General features: G+C 35.0%; 1 protein-coding gene across 3 annotated transcripts in view; it reads left to right on the top strand.

The window, feature by feature from the left end:
• TBC1D23 (TBC1 domain family member 23) overlaps positions 1-14,660 on the top strand; it is a 54,371-nt gene extending 39,711 nt beyond the window's left edge. For 2 of the 3 annotated variants that reach the window (XM_081797911.1, XM_081797930.1), the window contains exons 14-20: positions 247-356; positions 2,721-2,860; positions 4,491-4,535; positions 7,855-7,943; positions 10,101-10,236; positions 11,958-12,152; positions 12,990-14,660. In XM_081797911.1, the coding sequence (XP_081654037.1) occupies positions 247-356; positions 2,721-2,860; positions 4,491-4,535; positions 7,855-7,943; positions 10,101-10,236; positions 11,958-12,152; positions 12,990-13,071 (797 nt within the window). In that variant the 3' untranslated portion in view covers positions 13,072-14,660. The remainder of the gene's footprint in view (positions 1-246; positions 357-2,720; positions 2,861-4,490; positions 4,536-7,854; positions 7,944-10,100; positions 10,237-11,957; positions 12,153-12,989) is intronic. The other variant, XM_081797920.1, reaches the window with a different exon arrangement.
• Positions 14,661-15,194: the final 534 nt, after the last annotated feature.

Here is a 15,194-nt window from a genome sequence, read left to right as displayed (position 1 = left end):
CATCCTTAAGGTCAGTAATGAAAAATTGTAGTTGTACAGAGGGCTTTAGAAGAAGAAGAAGAAGGCTTTCTGTAGCTTAGAGTCCTTCATTCCTTTACAGAGGTACAGAAAAAAATACCTGTAATTCTATCTTTGGATCCTCTTTCATTCAGCTATGACATGTTTATTACAGTCTCTGGTAATGAATCTTTCCAAAGGGGGTTGATAATGTGAGCTATTGTTTTTTTTCTTCTTGCTTATCTTAAGCACTGCAGCAGCACCTGGCGGACATAAATGTGGATGGACCAGAAAATGGATATGGCCATTGGATTGCTAGTACCTCAGGCTCAAGGAGCAGTATCAATTCTTCTGTTGATGTAAGTGTATGTGTAGAATATGTCGCCAGATTTGGATAAATGCCCAGGAAAGGTAACTAACTGTTAAACTCTCACCATAACAGAAATGGAGTCAAAATATTTCAAACACATAGAGTGACAAGTCATATTATTGCAAGTTTAATGTAATGATGGAACAGGCCTGCACATCTAAACTAGCCAGGAGTTCTGGAGGTCCACCTGCTGAATCAGATTTCTCCCTGTCCAGCTGCAGTTTGGTATCATCTAGTGACAATTTTCTGCTTCAGCTTAAATATCAATGGAGATAATACTGAGTCCTATGACTAGCTGGGACTCCCAAGTGATCTGGTTCTAGGAATCTCCCAATTAGTATGAGCCAAAAGAATACTGAGCCTTATGGTCACATCTCCTGCAGACCATATCTGTACCCCCCCACCACAAATTTACATGATTATAACTTCAGTCCACCCATATATATATTTGAGAGAGTTGGCAGAGGGAGAGGGAGAAACAAGCTCCCCACTGAGCAGGGAGCCCAATAACGATGTCACAGGGCTCATCCCAGGACCCTGGGATCATGACCTGAGCTGAAGGCAGACACTTAACGGACTGTGCCACCCAGGAGCCCCACCACTAGAATCTTACATTATACTATATGTTAACTAGCTGTAATTAAAACAAAAACTTTAAAAATAAATAAAATGCCTATTTAAAAGCATTTGTTTTTTTAAAATTTGTTTAATTTTCCATCTAATAATACCTAAATCCTAGGGCACTTTCTAATTTCCTTCTCAAGTTCTAAAGAGTAATTAATGGGCAAAAGATGGGCACACTTTTAAACTTCTGACACCTCTTGCTAACTTGCCCTTTAGAGAGTATGGAGCAATTCCGTGAAACAGTTTAAGAATTACACTCACACCTATTACATTAGGTACATAAAAATAATTTTTCTTGAGAAATTAAAGGCCTAGGTGAAAATATTTAAACAGCAAAAATTTATAAGGAATAAATGTTTAAAAATTTAGCCACCTGAATGATATTCTGATTATACTTTTGATTATTTTTATGGAGTAATTGAAGTTAAAAGGTCAGTAACTTTATTTCTTATTGAATAAAGAAGGTAGTTTCAGACTTTATGCATTTTTTTAAATTTTATTTTATTACATTATGTTAGTCACCATTCATTACATCATTAGTTTTTGATGTCAGACTTTATTCATTTATATATGCAACATATAGCCTCATTTTTCATTTCTTATTCCCATCCCTAAAATGGTTTTATCTAGTGTATCGGTCTGTAAGGCCTGTCATAACAAAATACAACCAGGTAGTTGGCTTAAACAACAGAAGTTAATTTTCTTTGTTTTTTTATAATGTATTATTTGTTCCAGAGGTACAGGTCTGTGATTCAACAGTCTTACACAATTCACAGCGCTCACCATAGCACATACCCTCCCCAATGTCAATCACCCAGCCACCCCATCCCTCCCACCCCCCACCACTCCAGCAACCCTCAGTTTGTTTCCTGAGATTAAGAATTCCTCACATCAGTGAGATCATATGATACATGTCTTTCTCTGATTGACTTATTTCGCTCAGCATAATACCCTCCAGTTCCATCCACGTTGTTGCAAATGGCAAGATTTCATTTTTTTAGATGGCTGCGTAATATTCCATTGTATATATATACCACATCTTCTTTATCCATTCATCTGTCGATGGACATCTTGGCTCTTTCCATAGTTTGGCTATTGTGGACATTGCTGCTATAAACATCGGGGTGCACGTACCCCTTCGGATCCCTACATTTGTATCTTTGGGGTAAATACCCAGTAGTGCAATTGCTGGGTAATAGGGTAGCTCTATTTTCAACTTTTTGAGGAGCCTCCATGCTGTTTTCCAAAGTGGCTGAGAAAGGGGAACCCTCCTACACTGTTGTTGGGAATGCAAGCTGGTGCAGCCACTCTGGAAAACAGAAGTTAATTTTCTTATAGTTCTGGAGGCTGCAGGTCTGGGATCAAAGGGTTTGCAGGTTTGATTACTCCTCAGGCGTCTCACTGGGTTGCATATGACTGCCTTCTTGTCTCTCTGGTCGCACGTGGCCTTTTCTCTTGTGTATGTGCATCCCTGATGTCTCCCCCTCTTCCTATAAGGACACTAGTCATATTGAATTAAGGCCCATCTGTATGACTTCATTTAACTTTAATTTACTCTTTAAAGGCCCTATCTCTGCATACAGTCATTTTCTGAGGTGTACTAGAAGAATGAACTTTTAACATATGGCCACAGTTCAGTCCATAACATCTAGACAATCTTTAGCAGTAGTGTCTCTGCTGATCATTAGGAGAACAGTTAATTTATCAGTAAGTTCTTTTTTTTTTTCAGGGTGAATCTTCTAATGGCTCAAATGATAGAGGAATGAAATCACTAGTAAATAAAATGACTGTTGCTTTGAAGACGAAATCCGTTAATGTCAGGGAAAAAGTTATCAGTTTTATTGAGAATACATCAACTCCTGTGGACCGGTGAGTTGCTTATATGGTATGAGTTTATGATTAGTAACTAAAGAAACGTGTCTTACAGTAAAAGCTAGTTGAATTGAATGTGTTCTAGAAGAATCATAAAGTACATTTTTTAATTAGATCATTTCAGTTTTCATTATAATTGCAGAGATGTCCTTTATTGCTATAATATTTGACTGTAATGATTTCTTTCTTCTTCTGCTCATAATAAATAATGGTACTGCCCCTCTATGTGGTTCACTAAAAAAATATTAAGATGCTATTCTATATATTACATTTCATATAGTAGCTGTTGCCCACATGTCAGATGGATGGGAACTATCTACAAAATGCAGTAATCTCAAAGCAGGAACCTCCTCTTCTCCTCTAGGAATTTGTAACCTAGAAAATTTGGTCATGCTAAATAAAGGAAAAACCCATTTTCTTTTTTTTTTTTTTTTTAATTATTTTTTAAAGTACTCTCTACACCCAACATGGGGCTCAAACTCAACAGCCCCAATGTCAAGAGTCAGATGCTCCACCAACTGAGCCAGCCATGCACCCCAGAAACCCATTTTCTCAAGTTTGAGAGTTTAGATCTTCATAGAATTGTGTTCACAGAATATAAGTGACCCCTGTTTTCTCACGAATTACAAAAGAAGGGTTTAGCTAACAAATGATGTTTATGAATGTGAGTTTTAATGTTTCTTACTGGAACTGTAGAGTCCACAGTGTTTTTTCCTCCACATAGTAGTCTGGTTGATCTTTCTTGTTCCTGCAGTTCAAAATTAACCTAATAATTCCAACACAGAATTTGTTGCTAAGCAAGCCTGATCTTCAAAGTGCATTATTTCATTTCACTCTCATGTCTTCCTTGCAGTATCCTAGGAAAGTTGAAACATTTGACTTTAAGAATTGAATGTCAGAAATCTATTGTTAGTTTTTAATTATAGCATATATGCATACAAAAGTACATTTTTTTCCTTGCTTAGTAAATAGCAAAGAAGAGAGTAGGTTATTTTCACAAATCCAAAAAAACTGTGCCTGTCTAAAATGGCCCACTGATAAATAATATTAAAGTGTTTTATCAGGCCTCAGGGTCTTTTTTGCTCATTAAAATTGTTCTCCAGGGGCGCCTGGGTGGCTCAGTCGGTTAAGCGTCTGCCTTCAGCTCAGGTCATGATCCCAGAGTCCTGGGATCGAGCCCCGCATAGGGCTCCCTGCTCGGCGGGAAGCCTGCTTCTCCCTCTCCCACTCCCCCTGCTTGTGTTCCCTCTCTCGCTGTGTCTCTCTCTGTCAAATAAATAAATAAAATCTTTAAAAAAAAAAATTGTTCTCCAAAGCCTGTAACTTTTTTACTTTAAAGTTAGTGCATTCTGAACTAGAGTACTATTGCTAAATTTTGTAGCATGAACATTTAAAATTATATTTTAAAATGAACTAGTGATAACTCTAACTTGAAAAGACTGTTGTCTTAAAAAAAATCCGTTGAAACTAGCTTTTCTTCATTTTTCTTTGTACTTGGGATGATCAAAACATTTTCTTTATAATATATGCTCAGGGTTAGAAAAAGTGATTATACTATATTTTTGTTTTAAAGCCATTGTGTTTTTAATAATCATTTTGTTCTGTCCTCTGCCTCAATTTGCTATAGAATGTCTTTCAATCTTCCTTGGCCAGACAGAGCATGTACGGAGCGGTAAGCCAATGAGTAGAGCAACTTTCTGGGACCATCCTTTTCCTTTTTAGCATGCCTCATGCTCTCTATAAGCCTCACACTGTCTTAGCTAAAATTTCATGCAGCTGTTTCAAATGCTAAACTTTTCTTATTCTGCTTTTAGGAGTGTGTGATATTGATTGAGCTGTATTTGTTTTTTGTTTGATCATTTAAATTTTTTTCCTTGCATGCTGCTTTATATATGTCATACCTCAGATAAAAATCAAGTACATTCAAACCCAAGAACTTCATAAAACCTGCAGTTTTTATTCTGAAAGAGAGGAGGTGAAACAAAGGAAATACTTAGTCTCAGAGTTGGCAGGGTGGTAGCTTTGGAGATCATTTGCTTTTATCTTCTGCCCTAACACTAGAGAATATTACTGAGAGAAGGCATAGGTCATGGTTCAAAATTGCTAATTCAAGTATGTTATGTAATTTTATAATCTTTTTTAAAAGATTTTTCTTAATTAGATGTATTTAGGTTGGTGAAAAAACATATATAAATCAGTTCCAAAGAACCACAGTTCTTTGGTTTTTCCATGAAAGAAATTAGGTCATGGGGGACATGTTAATGCATAATCCATCTCTTCTCTGTCCCAGTAAGATGGGGTACTTGTCGTTAGATTCTGCAAGTCTAAGTTTAAAAATTTACTGGATCTTCAATTAGGATGCACAGAAGAACTTTACTAACTTAATACTTTTATATAGCTTTACAGTTTTTATTCCCACAGAATTTTTCTGCAGTTTAAATTACGATATCAATTACAGCAATATCTATGGACATTTTAAAAGAAATTCTAGTTGTCTTTTAAGATTAACTAATTTATTTATTTATTTCAGAGCGTGCGAGTGAGGGGAAGGGGCAGAGGGAGAGAGAATTCTCAAGCAGACTCTCAGCTGAGCACAGAGCCCAACCCAGGGCTCGATCCCAGGACCCTGAGACTATGACCTGAGCCGAAATCAAGAGTCAGCGGCCCAACTGCCTGAGCCAACCCCGGCGCCCCTCAAGTTGTATTTTAAATATGTTAAGCTTTGGAATAATGGGGTTGACTTTTTTTTTTGTCATTTCGGTATTTTCAGTGACTAGAAGTAGCATTTTTAAAAGCAGTAGTTTACTCCTAACTTACTGGTAAGAGTTTTTATTTACTGTGACTATTCCTGCACAATGCCAATTATAGAGCCTCTATCACAATTTTATCTGAGACTATTTTAAAGGCAGTTGCTTCTTTTTAAAATTATAATCTATTTGTGAATCATCTTTCTACCTTCTCTTTTTATAGAACCATCGAAGTAGTCTAATTTTAACTCCCAATTTTCTCCCAAATTCTTAAGGTTTTAAAAATTTAAATGATCTTCTTTGGTCTACAGGCAAATATTTTGAAAACAGAATTTAGTGAAAAGTTAGGGAGAACCGGATTTCCTTCTGAGCACAGTAAATAAAGCCTGGTCAAACTATGTTACAGATGTTTTTGTTATTCAGCTAAAAACGTATAAGTATACTGCTTTTTTTTTTTAAAAGAGTCCAGCCATTGAATTTCATTAATTTTTAGCCAGTCTATTAAGAACTATTTCAGGGGGCGCCTGGGTAGCTCAGATGGTTAAGCGTCTGCCTTCGGCTCAGGTCATGATCCCAGGGTCCTGGATCGAGCCCCGCATTGGGCTCCTGGCTCAGCGAGGAGCCTGCTTCTCCCTCTCCCTCTGCCTTTCTCCCTGCTCATGCTTTCTCTCTCTCTCTCTGTATCTCTGTGTCTCAAATGAATAAATAAAATCTTAAAAAAAAAAAAAAAACTATTTCAGCAATGTTTATAAACAAGATTATTAAAATTTTTTTTTCTTAATTGTAAGTAGGCTCCATGCCCAAGGTGGGGCTTAAACTCACAACCCTGAGATCCAGTCACATCTACTGATTGAGCCAGCCAGATCCACCCCCCCCTTTTTTTTTTTATTTTCGCTTTGTTTATACTTGCCTTCTGGTTCAAGCATCTACTGTAAACATCTTTGTTTCTATGTTATGTCTGTTTAATTATGCTTTACTATAAATCAGGAGAGAACCAATAATCATCTCATACAGTTTTATAATCTAGATGGCACTAAAGTATTTTTAGACAAAGCTGTATTATCTTTGTCTTTTATAAGAAAATTCCATCTGAGTTTTATAGTTGTTTGAATTATTTATTTTATTTGCTCTAATGAATAATACCTTATTGAAGATATGTATTAAGAAATTATTTAAAATACAGATTTGATCTCTATATTCTGGAAAAACTGAATTCTAAAATTAAGACATGTAACTTGAATTTTTCTCCGTATTGGATTATCTCTTGATATATGACCCAAAAAAGGCCAGTTTTTCTTCATTGTAGATAATCTTGATGGAACATTTATCTTACAAATAATACAATGCTTTTTCCCTAGAAACATGTATTTTGTTGAAATATTTTAATTTTTCTTCTTGGTTTGTTTGAGTTTACCTAAAAAGTACTAAGGTATAAATTTTTATGTTAAAAAGAGAGAGGTCATACTTCCTGCAGAACTAATCAAGTTTGAGTTTACATGTTGTTTATGCTTCTGCCACTTGAAAAAGAAAGGCAGATTAAATTTTCATGGTTTATTTACATTTATGTAAAAGAAGTAGCATGTTTCTATTAAAACAAAAGTAACAGTAATAAAAAAAATGGGAGGATTATAATGTGGTGAGCATTGGGTAATGTACAGAATTGTTGAGTCACAATGTTGTACAACTGAAACTGATAAAAAAAAAGAGAGGAAGAACCTTAAGGTATTTGCTCCCATATGAGAAAGCCTTAACACTTCTCCTAGAATTTGAATATTTGGTTCCATAACCTATTTTATCTAACAGATGTGCATAGCACTTGCTATATGCCAGGCATTCTAAGAGCTTTACAAAATATTAACTGATATAATTCTCACAGTAACCTTGAAGGGTAAATATTGTTACTATAGTTGTTTTAGAGATATGAAAACAGAATCACAGAGAGGTTAAATGACTTCCCTAAGGCTACACAGATCTAAGCAGTGGTTTTAATATAAATATTAAAATTTTTTTTTAGTTTTTACAGATTGAAAGCATTCAGCCTATCAAGACATAATGCCATTTTTGCTAACATAATTTCCTTATCTTGTTACAGTTTCCCTAACATAACTGTCCTAAACTGGGTGTTATGTGGGGGCTAGGGACAAAGAATATGTACATTTTGTTTAAATATTCATATGATACTTGGTGAAAATCTTTGGTAACTTCTTAAGTGATGATTTCCCCTCTAAAATTCTTTGAATATAGGCATGTGAGCAGCAGTGACAGAGTGGGCAAGCCTTACCGTGGTGTAAAGCCTGTTTTCAGCATTGGGGATGAAGAAGAATATGACACAGGTATAGTAATAACACTTACCTGTAGACGCTTTCCTGATCTAATCAGCAGTGATTAGAGAGAGCATTCTGGGATTAGCCAACAACGACTTAAAAAAAAAAAAAAAAGATTCTGTAGATTGGAGAGTCTGTAGTTTTTCTACTAAGAGTTTGGTTTTAGACATCCTAAGTTATGCCTATTAGAATTCAAGCAGAAATGCTGAGTGGCAGTTGATTTGTAGGAGTCTTTAGCCAAAGAGAGAAGGTCTAATAAACTGATGATCTGGGAATTATCAGTGTTGAAATAGTATTTAGGTCCATGGGATTTGATTTAAATCCCCTTGATCCATCCACCTAGAAGATTGAGAGTTGTGAGACTAAAGTCAGGGAATTCCAAAACTGAGACATCTGGAAAGAGCCTTTTTGAATTGGAGACAATATCCTAAAGGGCCACAAGATGGGGATATTGTGCCAGGGAAATTTGTCATTCTCTGTGGTTGTCTTTGTATTTTTTAAAAATAATTCATTACTTTGGTTCATATTGTGGCTGCCAAGATTACTTTGGTTAAGTAATCATGATTAATATTAATATGTGTATTGGGTTAGAAAAAATAAAACAGTAAATAAATATACAAAATGAGAGGGAAAAAACTCCCAAATTTCACCTTGCTTTTTCTATTTAGTAATACATGTTGCATATTTTCCATCTCAGCCCATATTCCACCATCATTCTCTTTCTATCATATAAGCATACCATAATTTATTTAATCATTTTTCTCACAGTTCACACTGATAGTTTTCCAGTTTTTTTTGTCTCAAATGATAATATTTTTATACATGTATTTATGAATTTTTGTAAGTATGTATAGAGGGTATATTCTTAGTAGTAAGATTGTTAGATTATAGGGAACCACATTTGACAGTTTAATAAATATTACAAAAAAACCTTCCCAAAAACAATGTAACATTGAGGTAAATGAAATTTTCTGTGTGCTATTTCTAATTGGGTTTTTTTTGTCCTTGCCCCTCTCTTTTTGTTGCTATCTTCCTGTTATTTATCAGTCTCTAGCTCTCCCTGAATATTTCAACTTCTTTCATTAATAGTTTTCATTTCAACTATTTTCATTCCTCTGAGAGGCATATGGATGAATAAATTACGGTATATTTTCATGTGTCACGTATTTACACATGTATTTATATTATGGAAAATTGCACAGTAATGAAAATGAGAAAACTAGAGCTCTGTGTATCAACATGGATAAATTTTACAGTGTTGGGAGTGCAGAAGCAGTTGTGGAAGAATACAATCCAACTGTCTACTATTTATATAAATGTTACTTAAAATGCAAAACACTACTGTATGTTGTTTAGGGATATTCATGTATGATTAAAGGAAAGGATGAACCGTAACAGATAGTCACTGTTTCTTAGTGGACAAGGGAGAGGAATGTGATTGGGGAGAGAGATACAAGGTTTCCACTTTTTATTTAGGCTGAAAGTGTATAGATATATGAGATTTCCTTTTTTATTATTTCTTTATATTTTGAAGTATTTCTTAAAAAGGGAGGAATATTTGTAATTATTAACCCTAGCAACTGTAATTCCTCTTTCTTAAATTAGAAAAACAAAATAATTAGAATGTCTTACAGTTATCTCATGAAAAAGAAAAAACACTGAAGAGATTTTTACTTATTTATCCCGGGTTGGATTTTTTGGGTTGTTTTTCTCAAAATCAAAAACCAGCAAGAGAAAAAGAACTCTGCCATCTTTGCCCTCAAGATAGGTGCTTCTTATTGGACAATTCAGTCACCTCTGTAGAGTCTAGACATAGATTAGAGTCATGTTATGTAAAGCAAAAGTTTTGAAATTCCTCAGATAGTTTAGTCTTTTAAAAATTCATTTCCATTATTTTTTTGAAGTATTTTTTATTGAAGTTGACACACAGTGTTACAAGTGTATTCTTAGTATTTTCACCTCACTTTCTTACCATGTGGTCTAAAGTTTCATAATAATATTTCTGTATTATGCGAGGGGCATAAGGAAATATAGTAGCAGGATTAGAATTGTTTTGTTTTTCAAACTGTATGTTTAAAATATTGAAATTTTTTTTTCAGGCTGTTAAGAAATGTCTCGTTTTTAAAGTTGGTAATTCCCACTTTTAATACTTTCAATTCTTCGTAGATGAAATTGATAGCTCTTCAATGTCAGATGATGACAGAAAAGAGGTTGTAAACATCCAGACTTGGATAAACAAGCCAGACGTCAAGCATCATTTTCCTTGTAAAGAAGTTAAAGAAAGTGGACATATGTTTCCTAGGTACTTTTTAAAATGCCTTCTTCTGAAGTAAAATTAAATTTGGGACGTTAATACAAAAACTGAGCTGCAGAAGAAATTTTCTTTATTCAAGTATAGTAAGATATAATTTCACTTTGTCAATTTGTACCATATGTCTTGATTTTTATTTTCTTTTTTTAAAGACTTAATTTAGGGGCGCCTGGGTGGCTCAGTCGTTAAGCGTCTGCCTTCGGCTCAGGCCATGATCCCAGGGTCCTGGGATCGAGCCCTGCATCGGGCTCCTGCTTGGCAGGAAGCCTGCTTCTCCCTCTCCCACTCCCCCTGCTTGTGGTTCCCTTTCTCGCTGTCTCTCTCTCTGTCAAATAAATAAATAAAATCTTAAAAAAAAAAAAGCTTTAAAAAATAAAGACTTAATTTATTTATTTGAGAGAGAAAGAGAGGGCACACAAGCAGGGGCAGAGGCAGAGATAGAGGGAGAAGCAGGCTCCCCACTGAGCAGGGAGCCCAGCATGGGGCTTGATCCCAGGACCCCGAGATCATGACCTGAATTGAAGGCAGACACTTAACCGACTGAGCCACCCAGGCGCCCCTAAATGTCTTGATTTTTAAAAATATTTCTTATGTAGTAATTTTTTATTTTGAAAAATTTAACCAAAAAAGTTAAGCAGTACATTGAACATCTTTATAAACATCTTAGGTTCATCAGATTTTAATTTCTTTTTGCACTGCCCCATCTCTCCATTTATGTATCTATACATAGACACACATACATATACAGTTCTCTTTTGTCAAGCCATTCAGAAGAATCTTACAGATACGACACTTTACCCCGAAATACTTCAGCGTAAATCACCCAAGAATATGAGCATTCTCTTACACAACTTCAATAGCATTATCACTCTTTGAAACCTTAAAATGAACATCATTCAACATATAGTTCACACTCAGATTTTTCAGAGTGCCCCAAAGTATCTTTTCTAGTCCCTTTTTTTCTTCTGATCCAGGATCCAGTCATGGTTCACACATTGCATGTGCCTGTTAATCTCTTTAGTCTCACCCAGTGTCCAACAGGACCACGGCCCTTACCACCATGATGAGTGAATCCTCTGAGGCTAGGCCTTCTATTCTGCAGAATGTCCTGCATTCTGGCCTTGTGTGATATTAGTCTTAATTGTATTACATAAAAGTGTATGAGTATGTCCCTATATTAAGTGAGCTGAGACACGGGAGGGGGTGTGTTAATAATTCTGTGCCCATTCTATGTTCAAGGTCCAGTTACCAAATATGAAACATGTAAGGCAGCCCAACTACTGCTTAGTGGTCTTCAATGTAAAGTATACACTATAGTATAGTGAATGAGAATAGTTTATGAATATAGACAATAACTGTGGAAAAGTTTGAAAAGTACTATATTCCATATACCATGCAGAGTAGATTCTAAAAATATTATTTTAATGATTTCTAACTGTATTGTGCATTTTATTATATAAAATATAAAACTTGCTCTTAAACAGTTACAAGATTTTCTGTTAATAAAATATTTTGCATACAATTAAAGAAATTAAAAACTATTATTGGGTAGCTTTTTTGTTTTTAGGTGATCCTTTGTCTATATTCTTTAATTCAGAAAGTGATTTCATCTGGAGTTGAATATTTTTTATTGTTGAAGTAACAGCTGTTTTGCACGACATTTCTTTAAAATTCTCTTTGTTTTTTAATGGTTTTTTTTTCCCCCTCTCAAGTCATCTGTTGGTTACTGCAACACACATGTACTGTTTAAGGGAGATTCTTTCACGGAAAGGATTGGCTTATATACAGTCTCGACAAGCACTAAATTCTGTAGTTAAAATTACATCTAAAAAAAAACATCCTGAGCTAATTACCTTCAAGTATGGAAACAGCAGTGCTTCAGGAATAGAAATCTTGGCAATCGAAAGGTAAGATTTTCTTAGGATGTATTATCTGAATTATTGAGTTAGTTTATTATTAAACATAGTTTGTTTCTCTATTTGGGGGAATAGATGGTGGAATAGGATACTTGAGCTGCTTTTATTAGCATTCTTTGCTGATCTTTTTCTTCTGTATCGTTAGTCATATGTGGTTAATCAGCACGTGGTTCCGGTGAGTGCCATAGCTAATTTCATAAACTTTTTGACAGAAGGCTCTTTAATCTGTACCATTGCTGCACTAAATGCTGGTTTGCAATCAATAGGAAGCTTGTTTCAGAATATAAGCCAGTGTTTCTATTTTCCTTCATCAAAAAAATTATTGCTTTGAAAAAGTGTCAGTGAAGTAAGCAGTGTGCTGAGTGGTATATTTAGTTTACAGTCTGGTACAAGCTTTTCCTTATTGTCTTATTGTGAACCAGTGACAAACAGTTCCTGGACTGGCACCAAGGGCCATAGGACCACACTGATCTCAAAACTAAACCATCTTTATAATCCTATAAAAATGTGAGGCCCAGAGGAGTTGAATGACTTCCAGATCTTCACACCTAGCTTGTAATTGGACCAAATATAGCCCTCCTGACTCCTGATCTGTGGTTCATTCCATCTGGCTGTGCAGTATATGAAAAATCATCTTACTTTCACATTTAGATTTTCTTTCTTTCAAAATGTGCTTTCGAGTGTGTATTGAGATGTTATGGGGAGTAAATACAAGGGTGTGTCTGCTTGCTTTGTAGGTTACGGGAAGCTTCCCACTGGAAGTGACATCTAAGCTGAGTCCTGGAGTGAAAGCAATTTATATTAATATATATGTATATTCCCCCCCAGGTATTTGATTCCAAATGCAGGAGATGCTACCAAAGCCATAAAACAACAGATCATGAAAGTTTTGGATGCTTTGGAAAGTTAATATAAAAGAGAATTATTTCAAAAGAAATTAAGGCAACCAAGAGAAAGAAACATGGACATATTTTCCTGATTGAATACTAACTGAGGACCTTTCATTTGCTCATGGGGGTGCTTGAATTGCAGGTCTAAGAATGTGTAAATTATTATAATCAATTTCTGGACAGTTAAAATTTTTCTTAAATTTTCTTTTGCATTTTCGGTTTTGTAAAATGATTTATAAAGGTCAGTTATTAAATGACTTTGAAGTAACTGACCCTATGCCCTTATGAACTAAGGGTGCAGAACGCAGTTCTGTTTTGAAGAGCTGTGTTTTAAAAGGGAACATGCATCACTTTCAGATTTAAAAACACCCATACACATATATACTTGCAATGTCTTCACTGAAAATTAGAGATAGAACTAGTTGAAGAGACCCCTTTAATTGCTACATTTAGTTTTATCCACTGAGCAGTATCAGAAACAAAGTATTACATAGATTACTAGCTTGCTGTTTCTGTTCTTAAAAAAACGTGACATCTTTTTAATGAAGTGGATGAAGATTCCAGCCATCTCGGAAATGCAGTCCAGCTAGTTGAAGCATCAGTTTCTAAATCATTTTTTGTGCCATTAGCTAATGATTTGAACACTGGGTGCTTCACATACTAAACTTCATCCTAATGGTTTCTAAGGAGCACTTAAAAGCTTATAATAAGTAGGTAGGCATACTAAGATTAAAACAAACGTTTTGGAGACAGAATTGTACCTGTAAAAATGTCATTGGTCTTTATTACAAGTGGAATATTTGATTTAGGATATTTCAGAACAGGTGTTGTACACACATTGATTTATCCTTACTGAGGTTATGGTCTGTGACCACACTAGTATCCACTTAAATAAAAGCCAGATAATAAGAGAGCTACATAAAGAACAGTTGTTTTATCATCTGTTTCTGAAATTCCTTTCTCTTCTTTGGTTTTTGTCTTCTCTTGCTAAAAGTTCCAGTGTATTGAAACTATTTTTATTTTTTAATATGACGAAACTAAAAAGTGATCAGCTTCATTTTGCAGCTTTCTCAATTTAATTTATTGAGGTCTATATTAGACACATTTGGTGAGAAGAAATCCGGGAACATGTTTGGGGCTATGGAATGACTCCCTATAAAATCTTTTTGGGAACTAGCAAATCCTAACAATCTGCCATGTCCTAAAATGTAATGGATTATCTCTAAGGGGTTGATAGGAGAAACATTTAGATGTACCCTATTTATAACCAGCTATTTTAATTTACTTAATGGAAATCAAGTGAATTACAGGTAACATAGTTCAAGATATTTTATTCTAATATCTAAATAAAAACCGTTTACTTGAGTGGTTGAAGACATTTGCATGAAATTGCACCTGGTGCAGTACTTGATATTTATAACTCTACCCACAGCGGTTGTATTGCATTTTTCTTTTTTTCTTTCTTTGGCGCCCCCTTTAGAAATGCCCTGAAGTCTCCATTTTTTGCCCATTTCAGTCATGGGACTTTTTTCATAATATTAATGTAAAGATGTTTGTGTTACTGTTTATAAATTACAGTTGTAAATAAACCAGTACGATTTGCTCATAACTTTGTTCTTAATGACTCTCTCTCTCTCTCATGCTCTTTCTCCCCTGCCCCTTCCCATTTGTAAATCTCTGTCGGTAACACAATATTAGAAAATTGACGGCTACCCTTTCAGTGGAATCTAACGTTCAGGTTTTAGGATTGAAAGTATTAGATTCCTATTTCTGCTCATCTATATGGGGAGGGGGGAAGAAGTAGTTTGAAACTAATGACATTAAATTCCTCGTGTAATAAATTTCTACCTTGACCTACTTAACTTCCCTGAACTTTAGTTTCTTCATCTGCAATAATATCACAGTTATTAGTCGTAAATATTAAATGAAAATACATGTCACTGATTGTATTAGGTACTTATGTAGCTCATCCTTCCTTAATGGGCCCACTAAGTACAGAACTAGAATTCATTCTGGGATATCCACCTCTTATGGACTCTCAAGGATTGCAGAGTTTGCAACATTATGAGGTTGTTAATATCTTCTGTATTTCCAAGATTAGAAAACAAAGGCTGAAAGAAATTGAGTGAGTGAAAAGGGAAGG

This window comes from Leptonychotes weddellii, chromosome 1, assembly GCF_054177405.1.
Source record: "Leptonychotes weddellii isolate Sample4059 chromosome 1, ASM5417740v2, whole genome shotgun sequence".
Lineage (NCBI taxonomy): Eukaryota > Metazoa > Chordata > Mammalia > Carnivora > Phocidae > Leptonychotes > Leptonychotes weddellii.
The sequence above is the reverse complement of the archived record's forward strand: the minus strand, read 5'-3'. Positions and strand labels throughout refer to the sequence as shown.